Source organism: Pelobates fuscus, chromosome 4, assembly GCF_036172605.1.
Source record: "Pelobates fuscus isolate aPelFus1 chromosome 4, aPelFus1.pri, whole genome shotgun sequence".
Taxonomy (NCBI): domain Eukaryota; kingdom Metazoa; phylum Chordata; class Amphibia; order Anura; family Pelobatidae; genus Pelobates; species Pelobates fuscus.
This window is the reverse complement of record NC_086320.1, coordinates 290,897,117-290,911,010: the sequence shown is the minus strand read 5'-3', so window position 1 is coordinate 290,911,010 and position 13,894 is coordinate 290,897,117. Positions and strand designations below refer to the sequence as shown.

General features: G+C 45.2%; 2 protein-coding genes across 2 annotated transcripts in view; both read left to right on the top strand.

Annotated features, from left to right (window-relative positions):
- Positions 1-13,894, top strand: part of SLC4A7 (solute carrier family 4 member 7) — a 551,990-nt gene that overhangs the window by 218,624 nt on the left and 319,472 nt on the right. The window lies entirely within an intron of this gene.
- NEK10 (NIMA related kinase 10) overlaps positions 1-13,894 on the top strand; it is a 194,354-nt gene that overhangs the window by 51,355 nt on the left and 129,105 nt on the right. Inside the window, exon 9 of the mRNA XM_063452208.1 lies at positions 289-356. Coding sequence (XP_063308278.1) covers positions 289-356 — 68 coding nt within the window. The remainder of the gene's footprint in view (positions 1-288; positions 357-13,894) is intronic.

Here is a 13,894-nt window from a genome sequence, read left to right as displayed (position 1 = left end):
GCCGCCTCTGCCTTAGCGCACAGCCGGCCGCCTCCTGGGGGGCCCTAAGGTGGCCAGCCGACCAGCTCTTGACCAGCTTTAGGGGCATGTACCTCCTGGGATAAGCGTACGACAGGTTGACAAACATGGCATTAGACAACAACTGCTTCATTGTTTAACAAATTACTTAAGCTATGAAAATTAGTAAAATTAATTAAGTTAAATTAATCTTTTGCCTTTTCTTATTTAGATGCTGTGGTTTGTGTAAAATAAATAAATAAATAACAAAATACAATTATATTTTTGCAGATATTTTTCAAAAATTGGCTGCTGTCAAAGACCAGAGGGACTGGGTAATAGCAAGTGGAGCACACACAGTAAGTGGACATTATCAATTTACACCAACTAACAACATTTTATTGATGGTTAGGTGCAGAAAAGCAAAATAATGAATATGATATTGTAGCGCTATCTGTTTGTACGTTGTACAGTTTTCTTCTGAAATACATTTCTGTCTGTATTCTGTGTTATTGAGTTTGACTTCAAGAGATCAGCTTTTTGATAATTTATTTTAATGCAGATTATTTTAAGTATTAATAGATAGTGTAAGAAATATGTGTGGTCAGGGATAAAGGCAGAAGGTATTCAATAAGGTTTGAGCTATACCAGTAAGCTTCCCAGGTTGCTAGGAAGATAAGCATGAATGATTTAATAATGTAATCAGTTGGTAAAGTTGCGTAAAATGATACAGCAACAATGAGGATTGTTGAAAACATGAAACTATGCTGGTTGTAAGATGTGATGGATATAACTACTGCTCCTGAGAAGGTAAATACTGGTTTATTACAATGGCTCGTGTGCATCATCCAAAAATTGGAAACAAACTGTCAGAATCGACAAACTGAAAACATAAATATAACCCAATTTGGCTAAATAGATATACAAAAGGAAAATTGACTAAATGAATTGTCAGAATATTTCAGAATTTCATGAGTGCGTGACCTCTGCAAAAGAGAAAGCTCAGTAACAAATACTAGTTTGATAGCACATGTCCTCTGCGAAAGAGGAAGCTCAATCACAAAAATAATTAGATGAGCACATGATCTCTTCGAAAGAGGAAGCTGTAACCAATACCAATGTGTCTTCTGCGAAAGAGGAAGCTCAATAACAAATCCCAATTTGAAGAGCGCATGACCTCTTTGAAAGAGGAAGCTCGGTAATAAAATATGAATTTGATGAGCGCATGTCCTTCTAGAATAGCGTAAACTCAGTAACAAATGCAAATTTGATGAGCGCGTGTCCCCCCTGTAATAAAGGAAACTTAGTAACCAGATAATAATTAGATGAGTGTGTGACCTCTGTGATAGAGGAAGTTAAGAAAAACAATGAGATTTATTGCTCGTCTGTTCTCTGTGAAAGAGGAAGCTCAGTAATCAAATACCAAATCTAATGAGTGTGTGACTTCTGAAAGACAGCTTGATAAGCGTATCCTATGTAATAGAGGAAGCTGAATAACCAACTACCAAATTGATGAGTGTGAGTCCTCTGTGATAGAGGAAGCTCAGTAACCAAACACCAAAACTAATAAATGCCTGACCTCTGTAAATAGGAAGCTTAGTAATGAAAAACTGTTTAATAAGAGTGTGTATCCTCTGTGATAGAGGAAGATCAGTAACCAAGTACCTAATTGATGAGTGGATGACCAATGTAAATACATGAAGTTAACCAAATGTGAATTTGATGAGCGCATATCCCCAGTGATAGAGGAAGCTCAGTATCAAATACCAATTTGAGGACTTGTATGCAGACAGGGGGGTGTATTTCTATGGAGTGTCAGTATGTGGGTGTAAATAATATGTTTCTGTTCATACCAGAGGACAAATGAGAGACAGGGCTGGCAGAAGGTTCATAGCGGTTGCAGTGTTGGAGCCATAAAAATTGTAATGGCTAATTTCCAGTGACTTTGTGGCTTTAGATGTAAAGTACAAAGCAGATGATAAATAAGTTGGATATCATCATGTGCTATTAAGTTTGAAAGGTTTAGTTTGAATTATGCTGTGATAAATCAAAACTTGTAAAGTTAGAAACAACCAATGAACAATACGTAGGTTCTTAAAAGTAGGACACAGTATAAATTACAATTAGGGATGCAGCGCATCAATATTAAATGGGAAAACTACATGAAACCTAACTGATGATATAACAAATGATATGTGAATGCCTAAAGACAGGTATCATGGCCAAACAAAGTTTAAAATGAAAGTAATGAAAGCACAGCCGAATGTACTAAAGTGAAAAAGTAGCGCGACTGAACTTAGGGTTAATGTACTATACCAAAGTGAAAATATAGTGCAGCCAAACAAATTTTGGCTCCCCTCCCATAGTGTTCCAACCCCCCCTCCCCTCACATAGTGTTCTTTCCCCCGTCCCTTAGTGCCCATCTCTCTCCCCCCCTTGGTCCCTGGTGTGTTTTCTACCTTTCTTGTAGCATGGCTGAGTGGAGCAGACCACGGTACTGAAGCTTCAGTTTCCTGTACCCGGCCGGACTGACAGGAAGTGCTCTCTCAGTGAACACTTCCTTTCAGTCCGGCTGGGTACAGGAAACAGAAGTCACTCTAATCTAGCGCCCCCCGAGCCGGTGCACCCTAAGGCGGCCGCTTGTGCCGCCTTATGGACATGCTGGCCCTAACAGCAACATTAATAAGGAACATAAATACTCATCACTCACTCATCAATTTGCATGAAGTATAGAGACTGAGATGCAGAGTGGAGGCCTAGGATAATAGGATAAGGACGGGAAGAGAGCATAAACTGAAAGGCAAAGGCACTCTGATAACTGTAAAATTAAATGGAATTAACAAAATTAACGAAAAGTAGCTGCAAGCTATTGGGGCTGGACCTGTGAAATAGAGCAGTCCATGCATCTCATCCCACGCCAGCTCTAAAGGCATATTGTATGGGATCAGGGCAAGGGCCGGGAAGGAGCTATTGTTGGACACTGCTGAGCTGTGAGATTTCCACCATGTTCCAGCCGCAGTCATTCTTGTGTTGTGTGGAGGTGGGTGGTCTGGAGTGCCCCCCAGAAGCAGCCACTCTTTGCTGCCTGTGCTTTCCGTCTTGATTGTGATACTGGGCAAATTTATTTACACTTCTTCGCCGCCGTCTTCCACATCTGCTTTTTTGGATAGGCCTAGTCGTCCCCACCCTGGATGCTTCAGCGGTATAGCCAGGCTGAGGGAAAGTAGGTTTCTGTGGTGTTGTCCCCACTCTGACATCAACGACCAGATTCTTCTGCATTCGCCTCTAGAATGCATCACAGATTAGATCAAATAGCTCCAGCAGCCTACTGCTCAGATATGTGGGGTTAGCCTGGCACACAAGAGATATTACAGAGCAGGCAGCCGCCATCTTAGTGGATGAGTTGCAGAATTTTCCCACACTCTTGTTCGAATGTGGAACTCATGAGCATAGGTCCAAAGGGGGGAACGAGGGGGAAGGGTTTGCGAGGCCTGGCAGGACGTCGAGGCTGGGGGATCGATCGTGTCACCTGCCCTGTATCAACCACTAGGTTGCAAGACAGGCCAGCCACTACAGATGCGTCAGAAGAGTCGATGTTGCCTCAACTCCATTCCCGAGGGAGCAGAGGATGAGTTAAGTACTTGGTCTGCTCTGCTTTAGATAACAATATTTAGCTTAAATATGGGTATTCACTCTGAGCTCCGGGTGAGTGGGACTTGTCCGCATGGTGGTCAGACTCCGCCCCCAAGATTCGCATATTTTATGTTTTAAAAAAATGTCTAAAAAAAACTATGATCATTTATACATGCCTCCCACCAATTCTGTTTTTGTCAGGACAGCCCCAAATTATCAGGTCCTGTCCCGCATCCTGACTTTGTATCCTGTTGTCACATTTTGGAGATACCAGGGAAGTGTCCCAAAAAAAGCAGCTACACCTACACTCAGGGCACTAGGTTTCTGCAGACAGCACTGAAACAGTGCCCCCTGCAAGTCCTTCCCCAGTGAGCCAGCCTGGGTGATAACCAGGCAGCAAGCCATGCATTCACACTAGACTGACCTGTCAGTATGTCAGGCGCATACACCCTCTTTCCTGGCAGGACCGACTGCTTTGGGCAGAGCCAGTGACGCAATTATGTCCCTGGTTCTTTACATTCTTCTCACCGGTATCCCCGGGGTATGTTTGTATATTTTCATTATTTGTGTATTATGTAAAAAAATAAATTATATATATATATATATATATATATATATATAGAGAGAGAATAAAGATTCAGAGCACTCCAAAGGGCTTGGTGAAAAAATACTTTATCTGTGTAGAAAGATCGACGTTTCGACCCGCAGGTCTTTATCAAGATAACATCACATACAAACAAGTGTTCTTAAATAACCATGGTAATTAACAGGAAATTACTTACCCCAGTGTGACCGTGATGCCCCATCACCATGTGTAGCCATTGTGTGGTGATTAAAATGTGGCGTGTAGCGTGCGTAGCCCAGTGCTGACGTAAGCGGTGTGTGTCCAATGAGAATTGTGAAGAGATATATTAGAGATATAACTCAGATCATATCAAGGTACTTTCAAAAGGGCTCACCTTTGTCCCCACTCCTAAGATTGACACATTTAAAACGGACGTCGACCTATATAAGATGGAACGAACTCTTAACCTACAAACATTCAAACATGACAATCATCCTCCATCTCAACATCACTTTCGACTCAAAAGCATATGGGAACCCAAGACCTTACATCCTTCTATCAAAGCATTTTCCAATCTGGTCAGAAACGACATACACCACATTTTTTTGGAGCCCAGACCTACCTCGCCCAATCTCACACGCATGGAATACAAAGCCCTCAAAGACCTTGCAGGTGACACCAACATTACCATCAGACCGGCCGACAAGGGTGGCTCTATTGTCATACAGAACTACACAGCATATCGCACAGAGATTCTTAGACAATTATCTGATCAAACCACCTACCAACGGATCACGTTTGACCCAACCAACACTATTATGAGTAAACTACAATCATTAGTCACCAGGGGCGTGGAAGCAGGATGGATCGACGAACAGACCGCCAAATTCCTGATAGACCCACATCCTAACATTCCGGTGTTATACACCTTGCCTAAGGTCCACAAGGACCCCAACAACCCCCCTGGCCGACCCATTGTTTCCGCCAGACGTGGCATATTAGAACCATTGGCGAAGTTCATTGATCACCACTGCAAAACACCTTCTTTACTCATACCTACGTGTCTCAAGAACACACAGGATCTCCTCACCCACCTCGGCCTAATTTCTCTTCCGGATGGACCTATCACCCTGGCTACCGTAGACGTTAAAAATCTCTACACCATAATACCCCACCCAGAGGGATTAGAGGCCATGAGACAAATTCTGATCCACTCAGATCAATACCAGGGGCCCCCTATCGAATATCTTTTGGAATGTCTAGAATTTACCCTGACCAATAATTATTTTCGGTTCGAGAAGCATTTTTATGTTCAACAAACAGGAACGGCCATGGGATCGGCCATAGCGCCCAATTACGCCAACAGCTATATGTATGCCTATGAGCAACAACACATTTTGTCAAATTACCAATCTAACATCATATCTTATTTTAGATATGTGGACGACATTCTGATATTGTGGTCAGGCTCCTCCTCATCTTTCGACAGTATGATCCAGGACCTTAACAACATAGATTCTCCTGTACGTCTAAGTCACTGCAGTGACACCAACAGGATCCAATTTCTTGACGTTGAACTTTACCGAACACAGAACTCCATTGGATACACTTTATACAAAAAAACGTCTGACCGTAATACAGTGTTACACGCCACTAGTTTCCATCCAAGTGCACTTAAGAGATCCCTTCCGATCTCCCAGTTCCTTAGGGTACTACGGAACAATTCAGATCCAGAGAACATCAAACATCAGATGGAAACCATGCGACAAGCTTTTTTACAGAGGGGATACTCGCCCCACACACTTAAACGGTCATTACAGAGAGCCACTGAGATCTTCCATCAATCTCTGCCACAAACTGGCACAGATCCACAAGATCCAGCAACCATCACATTACCATTTTTATATCATACAGCCAGCGATCGGATCGCTAAGGTGATTCGAAACAGATGGGACCTACTGGCCGCAGACCCTACACTACATCCTAAATTTTCTCACCCTCCCCGGATTGCTTTCAGACGCAACCGCAATTTGAGGGACATGTTGGTTAAAAGCGATTATACCAACCAATACGAGACCAAAAAAGGACACACGAGGATGGGTTGCTTTAAATGCACCAATTGTGTCACATGTGGACACATGCTTGCAGGACCATCATTCGTCCACCCTCACTCAGGTAAACGATACCTCATCAGACATCACATCACCTGCCTTACGGATCACGTTGTTTATTTAATCTCATGTCCCTGCGGCCTCTACTATGTGGGGAAGACGGACCTTACACTACGAGACAGAATGAGGGGACACCGCTCAGGCATCATGACCGCATTTAGAGACGGCAAAACGGAGAAACCGGTGGCCAAACACTTTCTAGAAGCTAACCATCGACTCCCGACGTTGAAATTCATCGCCATCGACCATATCCCCCCACTGTCCAGAGGTGGCGATCGCTCCAAAAGTCTGCTCCAACGCGAAACGTACTGGATAAAGACTCTGGACACAGTTCACCCCAGAGGCCTCAACGAATATATTTCTTTTCACTCTTTTCTGGACAATCGCTAAATGGTGTCTCTCCTGTCTAGCCATAGGAAAAATAAGAAAGAATAATCTCTATTTTTCATTATTTTCCCTTTATCATTTTTTTCTTTTATTCTCATGCTCATCCTCATGATATACACAGAGCAACACATTGATCTATAGCCCATACCTGTATGCTATACAATGCATTTTTACAGATGGTTTACACCCAGTGTTTCGAGACCTCTACACCCTGTACATATGTATATACACCTACCATCACGGGTTACACTATGTTTTTTACCCTCTCCGGGGTCACTTAATGGGATTCCTCTTTCACTCACATTGCTTACGTTTTTATGCTTTGCACTCGTTAGGTCCCTATACACGCTTGTACTCCACACTCTTCCTTTTTTTCCCCCTTCCTGTACCTTTAAGATTCTCACCACATTCACCATGGTCACACTCACTAGAATTATTACTACTCTTACACATATCTATGATCCACCCAGGATCATACATTTCTAGCATATGCTTCGTACATACACATCATATTTCTCTAGGTCCCCCCGAGATTCACTCATCTCTTTATGCAGGCACACGCCAAACTGGTTCCCATGGCTACAGGACGCTATTTCATAACCTTTAGAAGCGGCATATATGCCACGTTAACTCATTAGACATGCATCTGTGGTCTAAATTTAGACTTTTCCATAACTTCTGTATCTACGTTTTCATTTATTAATAATTGTTAGATTGTCTTCCTTGATTTTAAATGTTCCGTGTTTTATTGTTCCACGCATGCGCACGCAAAGGTGGTTGTCATAGATACACAACGCCCTCTTCGCATTTTCTATTGGACACATACAGCCTACGTCATCACAGCGCGATTCTCCGTGCCTCACGTTTTTACGCATGCGCCCGCAACGACTGTTACCATAGACACATGATATCTCTTCACAATTCTCATTGGACACACACCGCTTACGTCATCACTGGGCTACGCACGCTACACGCCACATTTTAATCACCACACAATGGCTACACATGGTGATGGGGCATCACGGTCACACTGGGGTAAGTAATTTCCTGTTAATTACCATGGTTATTTAAGAACACTTGTTTGTATGTGATGTTATCTTGATAAAGACCTGCGGGTCGAAACGTCGATCTTTCTACACAGATAAAGTATTTTTTCACCAAGCCCTTTGGAGTGCTCTGAATCTTTATTCTCTACATAACAACGCTCTGCAGCACCAAGGCATTTTTTGAAGAGAAAAGCAAGTAAGGTAGAGTGCCAGACTCCGAATTTGTTTATATATATATATATATATATATATATATATTGTAGATTGAATTAGCCGTATTAGTCCAGTAGACAAGATGCCAAAATACCAGAGTATTGCAATATGCAATGATACCTTTATTAATACGCTAACATAAGAGAGAGGAAAACTCTCTCGAAATCTTGTCTTTGAAATATTATGTTAGTCCAATAAAAAAGGTATCATTGAATACTGCAATACTCTGGTATTTTGGCACCTTATTTACATATATGTATTTGAGTACAGGAACATCTGCCGAGTCACACAATAAATATTTACTTGTACCAGTAGTATCAAGCCTGTTGTGGTGTGCCAAAACCAAGCAATGGCGTAGCCCTAAAAAAGAGGACCCACCTATTGAAAGAGAATAAAAAAGGGAGAGGTGGTTAGGTTTCCAAAACGTCGTCAGAATGTCAGGAGGAAGCTGGGAGGAAGGGATTAGATATAGGCAGGCAACCACTCCCACAATTCCAGGCATTCTGCCTTATATTTGTGTATGAGATCACCTATCAAGTCATATAATAAATAAGTAATGCTGCAGTATGTAGATACAGTTTACTTTTCAGTTTCGTATTCATGCTTTCATTTTCTTCTGTACCAGTTGATTACCACATTTTTGCAAAAAAAAGAGGCACTGTTTTAAATACGAATATTGATCAATATATACCTTAAAAAAACTACCACAACAAGAGGACATAGTCCTAAATTAGAGGGACAAAGGTTTAAAAATAATATCAGGAAGTATTACTTTACTGAGAGGGTAGTGGATGCACAGAATAGCCTTCCAGCTGAAGTGGTAGAGGTAACACAGTGAGGAAGTTTAAGCATTCGTGGGATAGGCATAAGGCTATCCTAACTATAAGAGAAGACCAGGGACTAATGAAAGTATTTAGAAAACTGGGCAGACTAGATGGGCCGAATGGTTCTTATCTGCCGTCACATTCTATGTTTCTATGTTTCTATGTTACTATTACAAATGTGTGGAAATGTTCATTTAAACTAGATTTCTTAGTTATAGTGTTAATTATTATACTTAATATATGGCATGCAGTGTGCATAATATATGGCATGTAGGTAAACAGTCAAACACACTTAAAATGCTGCCTCTGAAATTATGTATTATGCAGGGCAACTTCGTATAGCAGTAATGTTTCTTTGTTCATAAGAATATTTGTAATTCATAGAAAAACACTAGGTTAGGATAAGTTACATGTTTGGTAGATTAGTTTTAGAGGTGGTTTATAGCCAAGTGTCACTAGTGGGGCTTAGGACTCCCGACATTATTACACTCCCCCTCCCTCTCCCCCCCCCCCCCCCCAGTACAACAGTTTCTAGTCATCATTGTATGAATGCTATAATGTAACTTTTATATTTTTAATGCAACATAATTCTTACGTTGTTCTTAATGACAGTAGTTTTTTAAGATCAACTTTTAAATGGGGACATTTTTAAAATGAATCATAAAATAATACTTTATGCCATTGTGTTTGATGCAATTTTAAATTTCACTTTTATTTTGTTTACAATTAACAACATAAATAACATGTACATTTATAATTATGACAACAAGTTTGGCCTCTAACTCAATCACTTTTAAAAAGATAGAAAATGTGAATGTTCTGTTGAAACATTTATATTGAAATAAAGGTTTCAAAACAATTACAATGATACATGAGCGTGCTATATTATATATATTATCTATATTATATATATATAAAATGCTATATTTAGCGCTCATTGTTATAGCGTGGCATAGCCTAATACGACGGAAAACAGGGCGTGGTTTGGCCGCGATCGAAGATGGCCGCTTAAGGGACAAGCTCCGACCCACACAGCAAATATAGCAGGCTTACCTACCAGCACGGCACGGAAATGGGGCGCACTAAACGCCCTGACGGCTCCCAAACCCCCAGGCATCCAGCGACTGCCGCACAAACGGGTCCCATGGACGGGTACCTGGCCCCGGCATCCGCCGAGTACCACGAGGCCGCGGGCGCAAGCATGGCCGACTCCCCGGCCCACTCACCAATAACGGAGGCGGCTGCACCCACGCTGACGGAGATCAGTGCGGACATTAAGGCAATAAAAGCCCTGGCAGCAGCAATGGTCACCAAAACTGACATGCAGACCCTCTCTGATAATCTACATGCGGCGATCCGCACGGAGGTAAACTCACTTAAGGCCGAAATCTCCACACAGGCCTCCAGGATACAGGCAGCTGAAGCTTCAGTGCAGGCTGTTGGAGAGAGGGTTGAGGCTTCAAATCTGGCTATACACAGGCAAGGCAATATTCTTCTACACTTAAGACGCCAAACTGAAGATCTTGATAACAGGGGCCGCAGATCAAACATTAGGGTCCGCGGCCTACCAGAACACGAGTGGGCGGAGGTCGTGGAAGAAACACTACAGACACTGTTCCGCGACATACTAGGCTCAGATGCGCCAGACTCCATAACGTTTGATAGGGCGCATAGGGCCAACAGAGCACGCACGTCTGATAACACACCGAGAGACATTATATGCTGCCTACACTCCTACAAACTGAAGGAGAAAATAATGAACAAAGCCCGAGCAAGGCCCACCTGGCGTTTCAACGGCGCAGAAGTTGCCCTTTACCAAGACCTGTCTCCCCTCACGCTTGAGGCCCGCAGGGCCCTGAGACCCATCACAGCGCTACTCAGAGATAGGGGGATCCCATACAAATGGGGTTTCCCCTTTATGCTATTGGCCAGACACCAGGACGACTGGCTCCCGCTACGCTGGCCGGAGGAGGTGCCCAGGTTCCTACAGCGCCTCAACCTTCCGCCTACGGAGGTCACCGACTGGATCCTGGGGCCAATGGACCAGAGGCAGGGAATTCACACTCCGAACCTGCAGCGAAGGAGACGAGACGTCACACCTAGGCGCCCGCAGGCCCGCAGGCAACTGATACCCACGGACCCGGAGGAATAAGGTTATGCTCCCCACCTACACCCACCAGGCATGGAAGACCGACCATGACACACCAACATATCACGGCCTGCTGATACCCACAGATGCCAACGCCATCCCGCGTACAGCAGAAGTCAGATAAGTACTGTTCACGCATACACATGTATGGGGTCTCACACATGACCAGGTGTTGCAACACCTTCCTAACACGCCCTTGGGTAAGGGAGGCTACCCCAAGTTGAATGGGGAGGGGGGCCTGACGGGGGTGGGACGCACCGCTTGGCTTGCCCGTGGGTTGGGGCACCTGCAAGAAATATCCCACATATGTACGTAGAACATGAACTGTGTCGCTATACGGGACTGTTGAAATGCTGTATACACGTGCACATGTGCGGAGACTTACGCACGACCGGGTGTTGCCACACATTCCTAACATGCCCCTGGGGAAAGGAGGCTGCCCCGAGTTGCTTGGGGAGGGGGGCCTGATGGGGATGGGACGCACTGCCTGACTTGCCCGCGGGTTGGGACCCTTGCAAGGAATGCCCCATTTGTGCACACGGAACATGAACTATGTCGCTATATACGACTGTTGGTTACTTACGGGACGCTTGAGCACCTGATATATTGTGGGTTTTTCTGATGCTGCAAATGTGATTTGGTCGGGTCATATTAATCACTTAACAGCTGCCTATAACACTATCTAAAAGATAGATGGAGGGAGGTGGGGAACAATTGGGGGACATATTTGGGTATGTGATCTTATTTCGTTAATACTGATGTACCGGGCTGTAATGGGTGAGATGGCTCTGGGGGTGGGAGTATGGCAGGGATGCTGCCGTGCCCTAGGGACACGGAGGGAGTAGGGGATATATGGGGAGTTAAACTGGGACTACACCTATGACTCACTAGTAGCACAAGATACCTGGGGTTGCGGGGATACGGGTGGGTCTGGCTGAGTGGGGGGGCGGTCGGTTTCTGAGTGGTACTGAGGAGTGATGTTATATGTTTACTATGTCGCATTGTCAGTTCCTTGCACCGTAAGACAGTCGCAAATTGAGACGTTCACCCACGGTGGACTGGCTCGCACGCGCCCACACCACCTAGCGCCTCTCTCTCCTCCCCCACGGACGGCTAGCTCCGCTTCCTATCCCCAGGATAGGGGACCCAAGACAGAGCCCGCTATGGGAGGTGGGGGGACCCAGAACGCACTCCACACGCAGCCGGCCCGGCCCGGCACGACCCACGACCTGAACTAACTTAAGATAGCAATGGGCTACCCGCCCCGACATAGGGAAGGACCAGCAACCGCTCACACCATATATCCCAACAGATGTTAACCCATACCCCCATATTACGTGACCGTACTAATCGATATTTTCACTGTACTAGCCATTGAATTCAGATTGGGAACAAGTGGGACACGGACGCCCCTCTGAGAGTTCATACACTACTACACCACTAGACACTGAGCCTCTGCGGCCGACCGGACAGTGGCTCTGGACTTCTTCGGTCTCACCACCACCCCGACTTACACCTGTGTAGACCACACTACTGGGGGACCCAACACCGCGGCTGCCCTAGCTTGCTAGGGAACGGTACGGTCTTGTAATCCACCCAGCTACACAGGACTCCCTCGTATTGAAGGGATAACTTTGACTCTTATTGACATCACACCTCTGAGCACTCACACCGGGGGCCTCCTGGGACGGGCTGAACTGGGCGTGGGCTGAGCCGCCCCCAACTCGTGGGAATTGTGACTCACGAAGGTTTTACCTTCCCTCTTCTCTAACTGTACTTATATTCTCTTTCCCCATCCACCCCCCCCCCCCCCCTCCCTCTCCCACCGGCAGTTGACGTGCGCGAGGGCCACTGGACCCAGACCTCCTGAACACGACTACGGAGACGCCAGCGACTTCGCCCACACTCACTCCATGGCGTACACAGCAGCACCTCTACATGTTCTCACGCAGAACTGCCGAGGCCTTAACTCGCCTGAGAAGCGCACACACCTCCTAAGGGAACTCCATCGCAAACGGATCTCAGTAGCAATGCTACAAGAAACGCACCTCAAATCCTCGGATACCCATAGACTGAAAGACAGAGGTTACCCAATCAACTACCACAGCACTCACCCCGAAGCCCGAAAGGTTGGAGTTGCGATACTGTTGGCTGCTAATCTTGCCTTCACTTTGCTGGACCAAAAGACAGACCCTAACGGTAGGTTCCTTTTTATCAAAGGCACGATTACGGGGAGGACATACACCTTTGCCTCTATTTATGCGCCCAACGCAAAACAGGCGATGTTCTTGTGCAAAACATTCCGCCAACTGGCAATATTCACGGAAGGTTCGCTCATCATAGGGGGGGACTTTAACGCACCGCTTGATCCGTTGCTGGACTCCTCGACAGGACACAGCAGTATACCACAAACCGCGATCAGGGCTATAAAGAAGACCATGAGGGACTCAAGACTGGTGGATGCGTGGCGGACCATACATCCAACGACTCGAGATTATACGCACTACTCAGCCATACATAGGAGATACTCTCGCATTGATTATGTTCTTATACAACAGGAAGGCCTACGACACCTACAGTCAGCAACAATCGCACCAACACCATGGTCGGACCACAGCGCAGTGTCCGTGAAGCTGGACTCCCCGCTGTTCAGGCCCACCAAGACGGAGTGGAGACTGAATGAGTCGCTCCTGTCAGACCCAGGAGTGCAGGCTGCCCTGACAGAACACCTCACCAACTACTTCAGGGAAAACGACACGGAAGAGGTGTCAAAAGTGACGCTATGGGAAGCGCACAAGAGTGTACTTCGAGGCCATCTCATCAGGATTGCCTCTCGTAAAAAAAGGGACTCGCAGCGACGTATGTTGGAGCTCACCGACCAGATCTCCCGACTGGAAGCACAACACAAG